Source organism: Athene noctua, chromosome 9 (assembly GCF_965140245.1).
Source record: "Athene noctua chromosome 9, bAthNoc1.hap1.1, whole genome shotgun sequence".
NCBI lineage: Eukaryota > Metazoa > Chordata > Aves > Strigiformes > Strigidae > Athene > Athene noctua.
The window spans coordinates 15,834,058-15,848,214 of record NC_134045.1 but is presented as its reverse complement, the minus strand read 5'-3'; the positions used below and the strand labels follow the sequence as shown (position 1 = coordinate 15,848,214).

At 41.8% G+C, this 14,157-nt stretch overlaps 1 protein-coding gene across 1 annotated transcript in view; it reads left to right on the top strand.

Moving 5' to 3' along the window:
• The first annotated feature begins 1,439 nt into the window (after positions 1 to 1,439).
• The window catches only part of RHPN2 (rhophilin Rho GTPase binding protein 2), a 29,120-nt gene continuing 16,402 nt past the window's right edge, over positions 1,440 to 14,157 (top strand). Inside the window, exons 1-2 of the mRNA XM_074912979.1 lie at positions 1,440 to 1,592; positions 12,034 to 12,149. Of these exons, the coding sequence (XP_074769080.1) occupies positions 1,524 to 1,592; positions 12,034 to 12,149 (185 nt within the window). The 5' untranslated portion in view covers positions 1,440 to 1,523. The remainder of the gene's footprint in view (positions 1,593 to 12,033; positions 12,150 to 14,157) is intronic.

Below are 14,157 nucleotides of genomic sequence, written 5' to 3'. Positions count from 1 at the left end.
ATAATAGTTATTCGTCCTGTTGTTACCCGTCTGACTCTTTGGTCTGGCTACAAACTCTCAGGACTTTATCTGGAGTAACAGCTGTAGCCTTTCAGTGAGATCAGTTTTCAATAAATCCAGTGAAGAAGTGCACACTCCTGAGATGGTCATGTTAATACTGTTGTAATTGCCAGATTGTATCAGCATGGCCTATGCTGGCAAATTTCTAATTTTTCTCTCATTTATATTAACTTAAACTAGTGTATGTGTATTGCATTGGGTTTTCACACAGATTTTGCAAGATTTAAATTTTAAAATCCTTTTTAATTTGGCAGGTAAGTACACTAACACCATAAAAAAAAATAAAAACATTTTTTACAACTTCTAAATAGAAATTGGAGCAAGTTAAACTACTTTCCCACTGTTACCCATTTCTATTTAACATTGAAATGGATACATTAATCCAGTATCTTTAGAATTATTGAAAAAAAGTGCTGGGGTGAGAGTAAACAAAATGAGAAAGAGCAAAATTCAGCTGACTTCAAGATCTCAATTTCTGAGTTGCTGACTCGTCTTCTTCCTTAAAAACAGGCAGTAAACACACAGTTTAACTGGACTGCTTTGCATAACTCTCTGGAGACACCGGTGTTTTCAAAGAGTTTCAGTTAAGGGTGTAATTCCAAAGATATTTTTCCTTTGATAAAGAAACGTTGTTGCTGCAGATTTTTCCCTGACACAAAACCGCCGTAGTTCTAAGAAAGATGAAAAAAACAGAAGGGAGATGGGGAAGACAAGTTTGGTAATATTAAGTATTTTGCTGTATTGCATCTTAAAATGCTAAATGCCCACACAAGTCCGTAGGTTAGACCTAGCTAGTCACAGGAACCAGTATTAGCAATTCCCTTACACGAGCGTCCAGTAACATCTGCAAAAACGGTTACACATGGAATATTTCGAAGAGAGGAGGTTTTCGGTGCGAACGGTGCAGATTTTTGCCACGCTGAGGTCGATCCCACAGCCGTTTCCCGGAGCCGGGGCCAGCCCTGCCTTTCACCGGGTCTGGGGGCGCCCTCCGGAGGAAGGAGCCCGCGCTGAGCGGCGGCCACCCGCGGGACCCTGCTCCCCGGAGGCGGGCAGCGGGCCCGGGGAAAGCTGGCGGCGGCCCCGCGGTGCCGCGGGCTGTGGCCAGGCTCGGCGGCGGGCGAAGGCGGCAAGAGGCGAGCGGTCCCCGCGGGGCGGCCGGCCAGGCCCCGCCACGCTGCAGCGCAGCGGAGCGCAACCGGAGGAGCGGGCGGAGCCGCCCCGCCATGCCGGGGGCTGCCGGGCCGCGGGGTCCCTCGGGCAGCGGCCGGGGGGTGGCTGCGAGGACCGGCCGGGGCGTGGAGGGGCGGCGGGGCCGGGCGGGGCCGGGCGGGGCGGCTCCTCCCCGCCACGGCCGGAGGTGGAGCCGGGCGGCGCCGTGGGGCAGCGCCGACATTTCCCTCAGGGTCGCGGCTCCCCACGGCAGCACAGCGGCGGCGGCGGGACGGCTGGTTCGCCTGGAGATGATGGACGCCCTGCCGCCCCGCGGCTGCCAGGCGGCGGAGACGGCGGAGGACGGCTACTTTCGGAAGGTGGGAGGGGTGGGGGGTTGCGTGTCCCCCCCCCCGCACCTGGGCTTTTTGGGGGTCCCCCGGCCGCTTTCTCCAGGTGGAGCGTCGAGAGCTCGGTCCCGCGGCGCGGGGAGCTGCCCCCGGGGAGGGAAGGGGGGCGAGGTGGGGACCCGGGCTCCGGCCGAGCGCCTCTGCCGGGCCGGGCCACGGCTGCGTTGCGCGGTTCGCGTTGCGCGGGCGCGGCGCTCCGCGGGGTCCCGGGCGACCGAGGCCGGACCGCCACCGGCGCGACTCTCGGCTGTCCCCGGGCCAGGCTCCGCCTCGCAGGACAGGAGCGCTCATACCTCTGCGAAATAAGTGAAATATCTTTTTTTTTTTTTTCCTCCCCCACCCCGCGCGCTTTCCTGTTCGCTCCTCGCTGCCTCCTCTCGCTCGCTCTCCAGTAAATTGCCTTGTGTACCTGTAAGAAAGCGTACTGGTGTAAGATAGTGAAGTTAACAGACTTGTTAGGAAGTCTTTAATGAACATCTGCCCTAATTACTTTTCAGACTGAGTGGGCGGCTTTTGCCACAACCTGCACCCGAGTTCTGTTCTGCACAACAGTAATTAGAGTTAAGTGCCGCCTGTAATGCAGCCCTGTGGGCTTCGGTGAACTTCACCGGAGGTGAAGGGCAGTAAGTGCCGTTCTCGGGGTGCTTTGATTCAGCCCTTCCTGGCTGTTTTTAAGTTTCCCGCGCCTGTAACTTTTTGGTGATGGGCTATAAATAGGGGTGTAGGTACACGGTTTAGATTCTGGATCCGACATCACAAACTGTTTATTCTATGGAGGAAATAAAAGCCCGTCACACATCAGGTTGTTGCTGCTCACCTCTGCACAAAAAATATCCGTACAATGCACTTCAGCCACCACCTGGATTACGTGGTAGGGAGGCACATACTCTTGCTCTGTTGCCCTGGCTGTTTGGTTTTTTTGCCCCCAGTAGTCACCAAATTCATAAGCCTCCAGGAGCTTAAGCAACAATACTGCCCTTTAGCAGAGGAATTGTTTGCAGCTGAAAAGGGCAAAGTTTTACCTGTGCCAACCATGCTGCAAGGAATCGGTACTGCTGTATAAATAACCAGACAGACTGAAACAAAACTTCGACCAAATCTTGTCTGGTTTCTTCACTGAGTAATCCTACTATAATATTTGGTGAGTAATAACTTCTTTCTTAGTAGTCCATAGCAGGAAATCACGAAGTGTGGCAGAGTTGTAATTATTTAGCATTTTCACAGCTATGTGTTCTATTGTGTGGGATGCTTGTAGGCTGCCTTGAGGCATGTCAGTAAAAAGTTGACTTTTCATGAACTTGTCAGGATCGCTAAATTAGATAAATCAACTCTTCCACCTGTTTGTTTTTACTGATGGGGATTAACTGAAGTTTAATAGCCAAGTTCTGCTGCGTAAGTCATAAAAGGAGTATATTTTCTGCACTTGGACTTGCTAAAGGACTGAATTTATTTTCAATTAAATTGTTGTATGTTAGGGTTAAGTTCACTGAAACAATATTAGATCAGTGTAAACCCCATATCCCAAACAGGAATGAAGTTTTTCTTGTATATGAAAATACTGTAAGATCAATTTTATACCTAATCATGAGCATCTTTCCCACTTTTGCAATTCTTCTATCTTAAAGCAGTAGAAAATAGATATGAATCTGATATTAAATCTGGGTGAGCCAGTGTTGCAGTGGAACATTCTTCCCTCTGTTCACTCAGACCTTTGATAGGTTCACTAGCTCATGAGTGTCTTTAATAGTTGTCAACTTCAGATCAGGCTAGATGCTCAAAGCCTTCTGTCCCTAAAAGTGAGATGTAAGCAGGAAACCAGTATTCCTTGTTATACATTAGTTGAATGGTCTCAAAGATCAGAGCTTTCATTCTGACTCAGTAATTCTATGAGAAGAGAGGAGGGAAAAAAGCCCAAACCAACGAAAAACCCAAACCTCTTCTGGAATCTGGAACAGATACAAGCTGTGAACCCGAGGAGACGCATTGCACATAGCATGTTTAGGTCCTACGTGTTAATCTGAATGGTGTGCTAGGTGATATCATGTTACTGAAACTAGTGACTGAGCTGTTCGTGTGTGTCCATGGGTCTCCACCCCACCCCCCCGCCCCAAATTCCTTTGTATTGCTTTCCCTTCTCTTTTACAATCACACTACTTTTTGTTCTCCTGGAAGGATTTGAGGGTTGGTTTACCAGTCTTGTTGGTGCGGATTCACATCAATTTCCAAGGCTAATCCTCGTGGTTTTAGATCAAAAGACATTTATTCTGTAAGCTGTGGAGCAAGGTGAAAACTCTTGCTTTGTATCAGTCCTGATCACAAAAGGGCTTCCAAGCACTATTTACACAATGAGAGTGCCTTCCATACTTTGCAAGAATATTGTGCACAATGAAATTTTATAATTGAGAAAAAATGAGCAGTTCATACAATGTCCATTTGTTTTAGACTCTTGATATTTTCTTTTGATGAACGGATTACTGTGGGAAGCATGCTCAAAGTTCGTATAGTGCCCTTTTGTGTATTATGCTTTTTGAAGTCTTAAATACAGCATACCAGAAAACAACCATCAGTATCCCCAAGATGCAATATGTAAACCAACTTATTTACTTAATTCTTGTTTAGTGATTTTCTTTTTTTTCCTGTAGGGAGGAGGCCCTGTAGAACTATGACTGGCTCTATGTAAAGGGCCATGACCAGAAATGGGGCAACAGCTGCACAGCCCTGTTTCCTGCTTTAGCTTTCTAGTGTGGCAGAAGTCAGGCTTGCTGTGACACTGCCTGGTGAGTTGTGGATGTGATGAGTGGCAGCTACTGTGGTCCACTTGCACCATTCCTCAGACTCCCTCTCTCCATTCCCTTCCAGTGATGTCAGAGCTGCTCTGTAGGGACCTTTTCCTGCTTCCCTTACCCCATCTCTGTGTGTTATCTCCTTTTTCCCCAAGGCAAAGGCCTGTCATATCTCTATAGGCAAAATTAAATTTTCCTTAAACCTATAAGATGCTTTGGGCTAGCTCAAATGCATTTTGTTAAGGGTGTTTGGTTTTTTTTTAATATCTAGTTTTAAGGAAATTACTTGTGTGGTCACACCATGTATATGCAACTCTGTCACTCTTGACCCTATTCCCTTCCCCTTATATCTCCCCTCCAAACCAGTCTTCTTTAACAATTTGACTACTTGTGAGAAGGATTTTAGTTTTTAAAACAAAGTGAACAACAACAAAATCCTTGCTTGTGTCCTGAACAGGATATGGCAAAGTGTAAAAAGCACCTCACTTTCCATCAAAAAGAAGATGGATCTTCTGTCTACAACTTTTTACTTTCTGGGAAGATAATACACCAGGAAACTGGTTCTGCTACTGTTTTGTTTATCTCGACTGTCACATGCGGATAGCTTAGTTCAGTATATTCTATGGTACGTTGCTAAGGCAAACTGTACCTGTACTTCTGGGTGGTGTGAGTACTCTTGGACCTCATGCCTTGACCTCTTTACGGGAGTTTCACATTCTTTCAGTATTACTGGCAGCAACCTGTGAATCAGCCATGCATAGCCGGCACATCCATCCAAATCCTGCTCCCAGTCTTTCTTCCTATGAAAGAGTCTGTGGTCAGCAGAAAATAATGACAAAACTAATGATAAGAGCAAAGAACAATTTGTTTTAAAAGTAGAGCAAGGCATTTAAACAGGAAGATTTTTTTTCAGCAATCTGTCCTCCTGTGCTGCTTTGCTTATGTGAGATGCTTCTCTCATCTCTGGGGAATTTATTCTTTAACCCTGTTGTGGTTCTGTGAATTGCTCGGCCTCTTGGACCTCTTCCTGTGTTTTTAGTTACTTTTGAACTCTTGTGGGAGAAACAGCTTTCTTTTTCAAGCTGTTCTCCCCTATTTTCTCTTTTTCTCATTACAGCACACCACCCCACTTAACCAGTAAGTTTTTGCAAAGTAAATATCCCCAAAACAGGTCAATATACAGAACTCAGGTTATCTGTAAAGTAATACTCATCCAGTCACAGGATCCAATACTTCCATGATAATCTGTTAGTAGGGCTATGCCTGCCCTGGTTTTTTGTTTGTTTGGGTGGGTGGGAGCGGGGCAAGGAACCTGGCAAGTTCTTTCTACTTTATCTTTCCCATTTGGTTTACTGCTTTGTAACACCTTATGCAGACTGTAACTTCTCAAATTCCCTAATTGGTCAGAAAGTTGCAATAAATGATAAGAAAAAGCCATAGTTTATTTTCCAAGGTTACCCTTCCTGTAGTTCTTAGAGCACACCTGCTGGTACAGCACTAAACATCCCATTTTCAATCTGGTGGTTTTGTATAGCAGTGCATTGTGCTACATAGAGGCAGAGCAGTAGGACAGCTAGCTTAATGAATCTTTAGAGTCTGATCAGTTTTAATGAAGATGCTCATCTTCCCTTTCTTAAAGCTTTGGTTCTGTCTGTGAGGCTAGATACTTATCATATAGCCCAAGCTGGTGATTCAGAAAGGAAGACAGTATATATTAGTCCTCCCTGTCAGGGTAAAAGGCTAAAACCAGAAACCAAGCAGTTCCTTAAATGAAGCACCAGGCTGAAAATGATGATAGGTATGGTAACCAGCTTGTGAATCAACACTTCCCTAATTAACTCTCTCAAGTTTTGGAGTTTCTTTTGCAGGGCTTCCCCCCCAACTGTGGTTAATGTATCAGTTTACCAACTTGCTACACCTGTGCTTCCACTGGGGTTTACCTGTGGTTCTTTTTAATCATTAGTAGCCAGGCAACCATCAACATTAGCATTGACACAGGAATATTTATTTGCCTATTTGTTCTCTTTCCACTGGTCTGACAGGACAGAAACAATGTTGCTGTGAATCATACCCCTGTCATGCCATCCACTCATTATATACAAATTAATAAAACCTAAAACTGAAAGTGGGCCTTCATGTGAAACTAAGAATCATCTGAAACTTGGTTAGTCAAGAGACAACATCTCTGATGAAATATTAATTTTCATTTTGCTTAGTGAGTGGTGTGGCAAGATGCAGTATTGTATAGGAAATACATATTTGGGATTTAATACAATGATTAGTTCTAAAACTTTTTATTAATTTTTGGGGCCAGGCACTTAGAACTGTAAAATACTTGTTAATGGCACAAGTAGACCAGGTTCTGAGAGACCAGGTCTTCCTCTTTTTTTTTTTTTTCAAAGTCAGATAAAACTTCTACTATTGAAATACTTACAGTATATAGCTAAAATTTCAAAACTGAACTAGTAGAAACATGCAAAGAGAAACTTTAATTATAGTAATGGAAGAAGGTAAGGAAATAAACATAATAATTTAGCAAGACTTAGGATCAGTTCTAGAAATACTGCTGTGAATCATGCTGTTTACTACAACTGCTATTACAGCCAAAGAAGTTACATGCATAAGTTAAATTACACACATGTTTAAATATCTGGAGGATATGGCCATTTGTGTACACTGCTGGGCTTAACGAGCAGTACAGGTTGCACTGGCTGGAAAGGAATGTTTTATTTTAAGTAAGAAGGCACACCACACCCAGTTTCAACTCTGTGTCACCTTCAGACAGTGTATGGCTCACCTTAAAAGTTCAAACCACTACTTCATAAATCATATTTATGTTAATTTAATATGTTTTCTGTGATTACTCATTGTCTGGCAAACAGTCGTGATTTCTGTGTCCATCACAACTGGATTTCTGATATTAAAAAATACTTCTGTCCTGAAGAAAGAACTGTCTGGCATCCTAATTAAATAAAACTGCTTCTTCATTTGGGGCCCATACTTTTGCTAGCTATCTTCCTTCTGTGGTAAGTAGTTTCTCAAGGCCTAGAGCCTAAACTTAGAAAAACCGAAAGATACTGCCTATACCGCTTAGAGTAGGAAATTTTAAGGCTCCTTCAGCAAGCACTGGTGCCTTGTACAGAGGCAAGATACTATCCATCCATAGTTAACACGACTACAGGTTTGCCTACTTACCTTCTCTGCCCATGTGATATGTAGAATAAAATCTCTCCTAAAATCCCACGTTGAGTCCTGAACAGTCAGTCAGCCATTTTCTAGCCCTGCTTGAGCTCCTGCTGTTGAGCTGGCTGAGCCTGGTCTGACAGAGGCAGTGTCACACCGAGATCCCACAGGTATTCATAATACAACTGACTGTCAAATAAGTGTGTGTGGGATAATGTTTATAAACTTAAAAATAAAAGCCAGGGGATATCCTGCCAGCTAAACTCAGGCATTAGCTATCACAAGAGATGAGCAGCAGGAATCCCCTTGGAACCTGTCAGCACACCCCATTACTGAGTCAGAGGGTTGCTAGCACACATGCAGCTCCTGCACAGGCCAGCCTTCATCAGGTGCACGTTTATTTGTCTAACGTCAGTGTCTGTTACCTGAATAGGTACACAAATAACATATAGCAAGAATCTGTAACTTGTGCAGGTCTTGCCTCTGATACTGATACATTAAAAACATGCCAGCTTCCTGATTGTGCAGCTCAACAATGCTATTCAACCAAGCAGGAAGAAATAAAGTAACCAGCTGATTGAACTTTAGGTTTTAACAAGCTTTTATTGGTTCAGGATAATAATATTTAACCACTTTAAGCACTTATTTAAGAAGTGCAGCTATGCTCTGAGAGGAAAAAGGCTCCAAAACTGACAGCTGAATTTACTATTTGGATTTTCTTCACAGCAAAGTTACTCAATCTATTTGTGTCATGTCTGTGTCGTTGTGTGTGTGTGTGTGTGTGTCCGTCCCCATGCATGCAGTGAAAGCTTAAATCATACTCCATTCTTGGTCATTTTTGCAAGTTCCTTAGTAATAACCATTCTTTTGTTGCTATTTAATTAATAATTTTACCACTAGTGTATAAGCCAGGGTAAAATCCAGTTCACTCTTCCAAGTTGTCTTGGCTTGGCAAAGAAATAAACAGTAATTAAACGAAGCATCTAGCATCCTGTTGATAAGAAATGAAACAGTAGGTGTGGAAACCGCTGGGAAGTTTGGCTGCCAGGTACTGTAATGAACTAAACATTAACATTCTTGGGATTGTCCAAATGTGAACCAAGTGCAAATGCTGTCTGGGAAAGGAATCTTCTATATGGAGGAAAACAAGATTAAACACTTTCTTGGACCTGTCTGCTAAATAACTTCTTAGTACACAAAACTTGTGCTTTATACACAGGGAAATCTTCCCCAGATTGTGTATTTCCCATGTTTTTTGCAGATATTGGTTATTTTCACTGTCTTCTATGCGGACTCCTACCCATGACTTTTCTGGCAGCTTGATTACAAGATAAGAGTTTAAGCCTGCAAATGAACACAAACTGGCAGAGTGTCCCTGTCCTCTGTGCAGGAATTGTAAAAAGGAGTGTTTTCATAAAGGTAAAATAAAAGGAGTGTTTTCCAAAAGGAGTTCCTTACAGGCCTTAAGAAGTAAATGGGAGGTATGTGCTTGCAGCAGGTGATCCTGCAAACAGACTCCTCTCTCCATGAGAAGCCTTTCATGAAGGAGACAAAAGTGCAGTGCTTCCAGGCACACTGGAGGCGATACAGATACGTCAGTCCTCTGTGCCTTGCCCTCTTAGGCCCCAGAGCTGTTTTTGCATTAAAGCTTCATACAGAGTTTAGTGGCTGGTCCTGAAATGCAAGGAAACATCTCTGCCACTTTTTCTTTGCACAGTTTAAGATCACTGCAGTTTTGCACTAATTGTTCAATGGGAGCTTGTTTGATTTCTGGGCTGGAGCTTGATTAAAGGTGCACTGAAATAAATATACCACTTCTACAGAGCTTCATGGACTTGAGAATCAGGCAGTTGATCTTCCTGAAAAATTTCCCAGAAATAGAGCTGTAAAGAAGTATTTGAATGATGTCATGAAACTTGTTTGGCACACAGGAAGGGGAGAGAGTTCTGGAAAGAAGCTGCAGCTTTACAGAGAAAATGAAGACAAGGGTAGGGCAAGGATGCATTTAGGAAGGATGTTTGGACTAAGTTGTTGAGAAAGAAGTAGGAAGAAAGCATCACAGGACCTATACAGGGATATAGAAATGACAGGCCCAAGATTAGAATCAAGTATTCAAACTGAATGTGAAAAACAAGAGGAAATAATTGGCAAGGTTCAAATGAAAAATGGAAAAAGACTGAATACCCGTAATAGAGAAAGATTATATAACACAATGAAGAAAAAAGCAAAGTAGGAAAAACAGTGGCAGCCCACAAAAAGAAACAGGCTAAGAGCAGAAGGCAACTTGTGGTTACAAGACCATGTTGTACCTTTAAGTGTGTCTTGCTTATGTCTCTGTATAAACACGTGTAAAGAAGCACAAGGTATTTGGTAGTTAAAGGACTACTTTTAATCTGAGATGAATGAATTAGTTTGCTACCTGTGCGTGTCCTCTCCAGTAAGCAGTTAATTTTCTGTGTATCGTGCTTGCTGCCAGTGCTTTCTCATGAAGAGAGTATATACTCCACACCCAAGTTTTGGGCTTCTGCTGTAATTGGTATTTCAATGCAGAAACATTTCTGCAATAAGATAATTTAATGCAGCATGGGTTTTTTTTCAAGTTATCTGGCAAATGGTGCTTCTGAAGATGTTTGCACAAGTTTCTTGTCATTCTACCTGTTCATAATAAACTTTTCAACTAGAGATTTAAAATTAACAATATTAGGCTATGTGATTTCTCATCTGAACTAGTGTAAACTGAATTGATCAGCTTGTTTCTCTATTGTCAAGTGAATTTTCTTTCACTTGCCAACCCAGATAAGAACTGAAATTCAAACAGGTGACTAGAACTTGATGTTCTATTTAAATACTTGCTTTTGTTGTGCTGGTATGTCACTGCCTGACCACTCATAATTAGAGCTTGTGGAGAGATTTTTAAATGCTGTTATATCAAAACCAAATTTTTGTATTTAAAACTAAGAGGGAGAGGTAAAAAATAGCACATAATTTAGTGGCTGGAGTACTTGAGGGAAGACTTGTACCAGACAGATCTGAGCCTCTTTCTTGCGTAATGCACCATCCAGCAGGACCCTGATAAGCTTTGTAATGATGCCTGACAAGGCCACTCAAAAGGACACGGTTTAATTAAGGGCTAGCCTTAAAACAAAGTGGTCTTATTCGCTTCAAAATCAGTAGTTAAGATGGCAGGGATGTGCTGGTTGGCTATAAATGAGTATTAATATTCAAAGACACTTGATACTTTAAAAAAGGGGGGGGCAGGGGCAAATAATAAAGTGGAAGTGAAACTTCTAACCTATTAAAAAAGGGTGTTAACCTTGTGTTTCCCTTAAAAAACAAAGAAAAACATGCAGTCATATTCATTAGGTATAGCTTACCAGAATACAGTGGCTCAGTTCTCCTCAAACACAGGTTGCAGTAGTTTGAGTCTTGTGCTTTTGTACGGTATCCAATTACACAGGAATTGTGAATTCTGGATTTCTTGCTTTACTTTTTAAGGGCTTGAATTGATGAGTATCTGAAGGTATAATCATTATCTTACCCTGTCAAGCTCTATATTCCATATCCCATTTTATCTTATCCCATCTCATATTATTCCATTTCCCATCTTAGCTGATACTGAACTATCAATACATAATTTTTGTTTGGCCAACAGGTAACAGGAAAAACTAATGGATGGATAAATCATTGCATCTGGCACTGTGAAATAACTTGTAAAGCTTATTCATATTTCACATTTCTGTTGCAGTATGCAAAGGTGCTGTTGGGTTAGGTCAGGGTAGACTTAAAAGATCCAAGAGTATTTCCTGGGTGTGAAGAAGAGCAGTGCAGATAAGTATTGTGCCAAAAAATAAGTTTGGGATGGAAAGAAAGGAACCTGGGGAACAAGAGGTAGGAGGAACTGTACTGATTGTCTGAGTACCAGAAGGAACAAGAGTAGACATCCTTAGAAAGACTCTTAAAACTGTGAACAGTGGTGCCACCGAAGCCTGGTTTTGATAAAGTTGTATTTCAAGGCTGTATATATTCCAGTACAGAACTCCGATATTTTGCAAAGGCTAAGCAGAAGCTTTGATAAGAGTTACTACCTTGCCAGATGCTGTTTTTTATGAAACCTGTAGAAACTTAACACTGTCAAATCTGGTTGTCATTGGAAAATGGCTTCAAAAGATTTGTAGGGGAAAACAGACTGTCTCACACATGTACGTAAACTTTAGAACAAATACTTTCTGCCTGGATTTTAATGTCAAATCGGTCGTGGTGTCTCTTCTGTTTTTGATGACCAAATTTGAGGAAAAAACCACTGTCAGTCATTCATCATTGATTTAAATGTAGTTATTTTGTATTCATGCAGAATCCATGCCCCTTAAAGTTCATTCAAATTCAGTGTTACTTCCTTTTCAGTCTCTTATAACAGCAACAAAAAAACCTTGTTTCCTTAATTCTAGGGGTGTAATCCTCTTGCTGAGACTGGTCGAAGCAAACTGCAAAATCAAAGAGCTGTCCTAAACCAACAGATCTTAAGAGCAGTAAGAATGAGAGCTGGTGCTGAAAATCTTTTAAGGTATGTGTTATGACTTCCTAGTTCTCTTGCCAGAGCAACAAAATTATTCTTTTTTTGATTATTTAAAAGCCTCTTAGCTATTGCTTTTTCCTAGTGTGCCTAACCACTCCTCTAACATGCTGCATAATTACTGCTGGATGCTTTGTGAATCTCCCTGAAGTTTTTTTAGTGCTGTAGCTCTATAGTCACTGCCTGCTATAAAGTGCACTTCCAAAGCTGCTATGTTGTAGCAAGTGAGCTGAATGTTAGACTATCTTGTGTTGCTCTGTTTGATCAGCTTTCTTGCTTGTGATGATAATGGCAAGTGAACCTTGCTGAATATTGTAATGAATCCTTTTTACACCTTAAATAAAGGTATTGTCACTATGCTGTTGCTTTTTCCAAGATCCTTTTAGATCTGTGCTCCACAGTGGAAAGGACCAACAGTTGCCTTATTGATTCCATGTAGTAGTGATATAGGAGTAGCAGGGTAGCGTAAATCTAATTGGAGCTGGGCTACAGTTGCCACCAAGTTCTCCTACAATTTGAGGTAAACTGGAAGAGACTTTGACCTTTACGTATTATGTTTTGTCCACCAAATTTTTTTAAAGACAGTTTCTTATGTGGCTGTTCCCACAGGAATAGCCTTGCGTTGACCCTGTCTTGAGTCTATTAGATCCCCTGATTAACTGCTTACCAAACAGCCCTGTGGCTTTCCAACAATCCACCTCTCTGTTACACATAACTGAAAATTTCCCCAATACTCATCCACAATAGTCTCCTATCATGTCTGTTTCTCTGCAACTGGAACAACAATGGAACTCTTAAGAACAAAAATCTAGTCAATACAATTCCCTTAGAGAATGAAAAATGCTGGGATAAATTCACTTCTCTTATACCTGCTATTGATAGGTTGCCCTTTGCCTGTGACCTGCTTCTATCTCCACTTTTGACAAGAGAGGTGATAGGTTCGAAGCTCACGTAGTTTTAGCCTCTGTGCCTGACTTAATTTTGCTTTGTTTTCTGGTAATTGACTTGAGGAGTAAGACTTAGGGTGTTTTGCTACTTTTTGTATGCATAGCAAACTTCTTATATTGGCTTTCAAAATGGAACGTTGTTCATTCAGCAGATGTTTCTGTGTGCCAACACAGAAATATTTTGGAAAGGCCAAAGAGATGAGTAATATCTAATGTGAACACTAGTTACTCTAACCTTCAACCTGAAGATGTCCTAAAATTTGACTCCTGATACCAATATTAACTGCTGAAATACTGAAGTTGCTATTGACGAGAGTGGGAACTAAGCCTATTTGAAGAGTAGAAGATCAAACTTATTTCTAAGTTATTAAAAATCTAAAATGAATTTACACTTGTTAGACTATTAAAACTTGCTAGTTCTCTGAAAGAAGCAATTTTAAAGTAACCTGGCCACTAGATAGTTCACATTGCTAAACATATTTACAGGATCCTAGAGGAAAACATAAATAAATGAGCTTTGTGTTTTCAGATTCTATTTGCATTTCATCAGGTTCTAAAAGAAGCAAACCAATAGCTGTTCACAAGGAGCCTCCTCTAATAGGATGTGAGAAAAAACTGGAAATGCGGGTTTCTTTACTTTTGGCTGAAAGTAAACGCTAGGTTTGAAACAAATGATCTGTGTAAAGACTTTTGGTTTTAGAACTTCTGAAAGTTGCCCTCTCCTTTTTGTTGTCTTTTGTTCTGGAAGTCTGAACTTAGAGGAGAGTTATGTGGATCTCAAGGATATCACTTTGCCCCTGTTGCTGTCTTTTGTTGTTTGTTATTACAAAGTATATCTACAGAGCAAAACCATGAAAAGGTAATCAAATTGGCATGGATGTTGAGAGCAATATAGCCATATTGGAGAAGTTCATCTGGATGGAGCATTGAGGTCTCTGAAGAAGATATTAGAATCCCTTCTGTGGAGGACAGTAAGCTAGACCAAACATGGAGCCTTAATAACATCCTAACTGAATTGCTGCTAGCATCAAAGCTCACCCAGTTATCTGTGT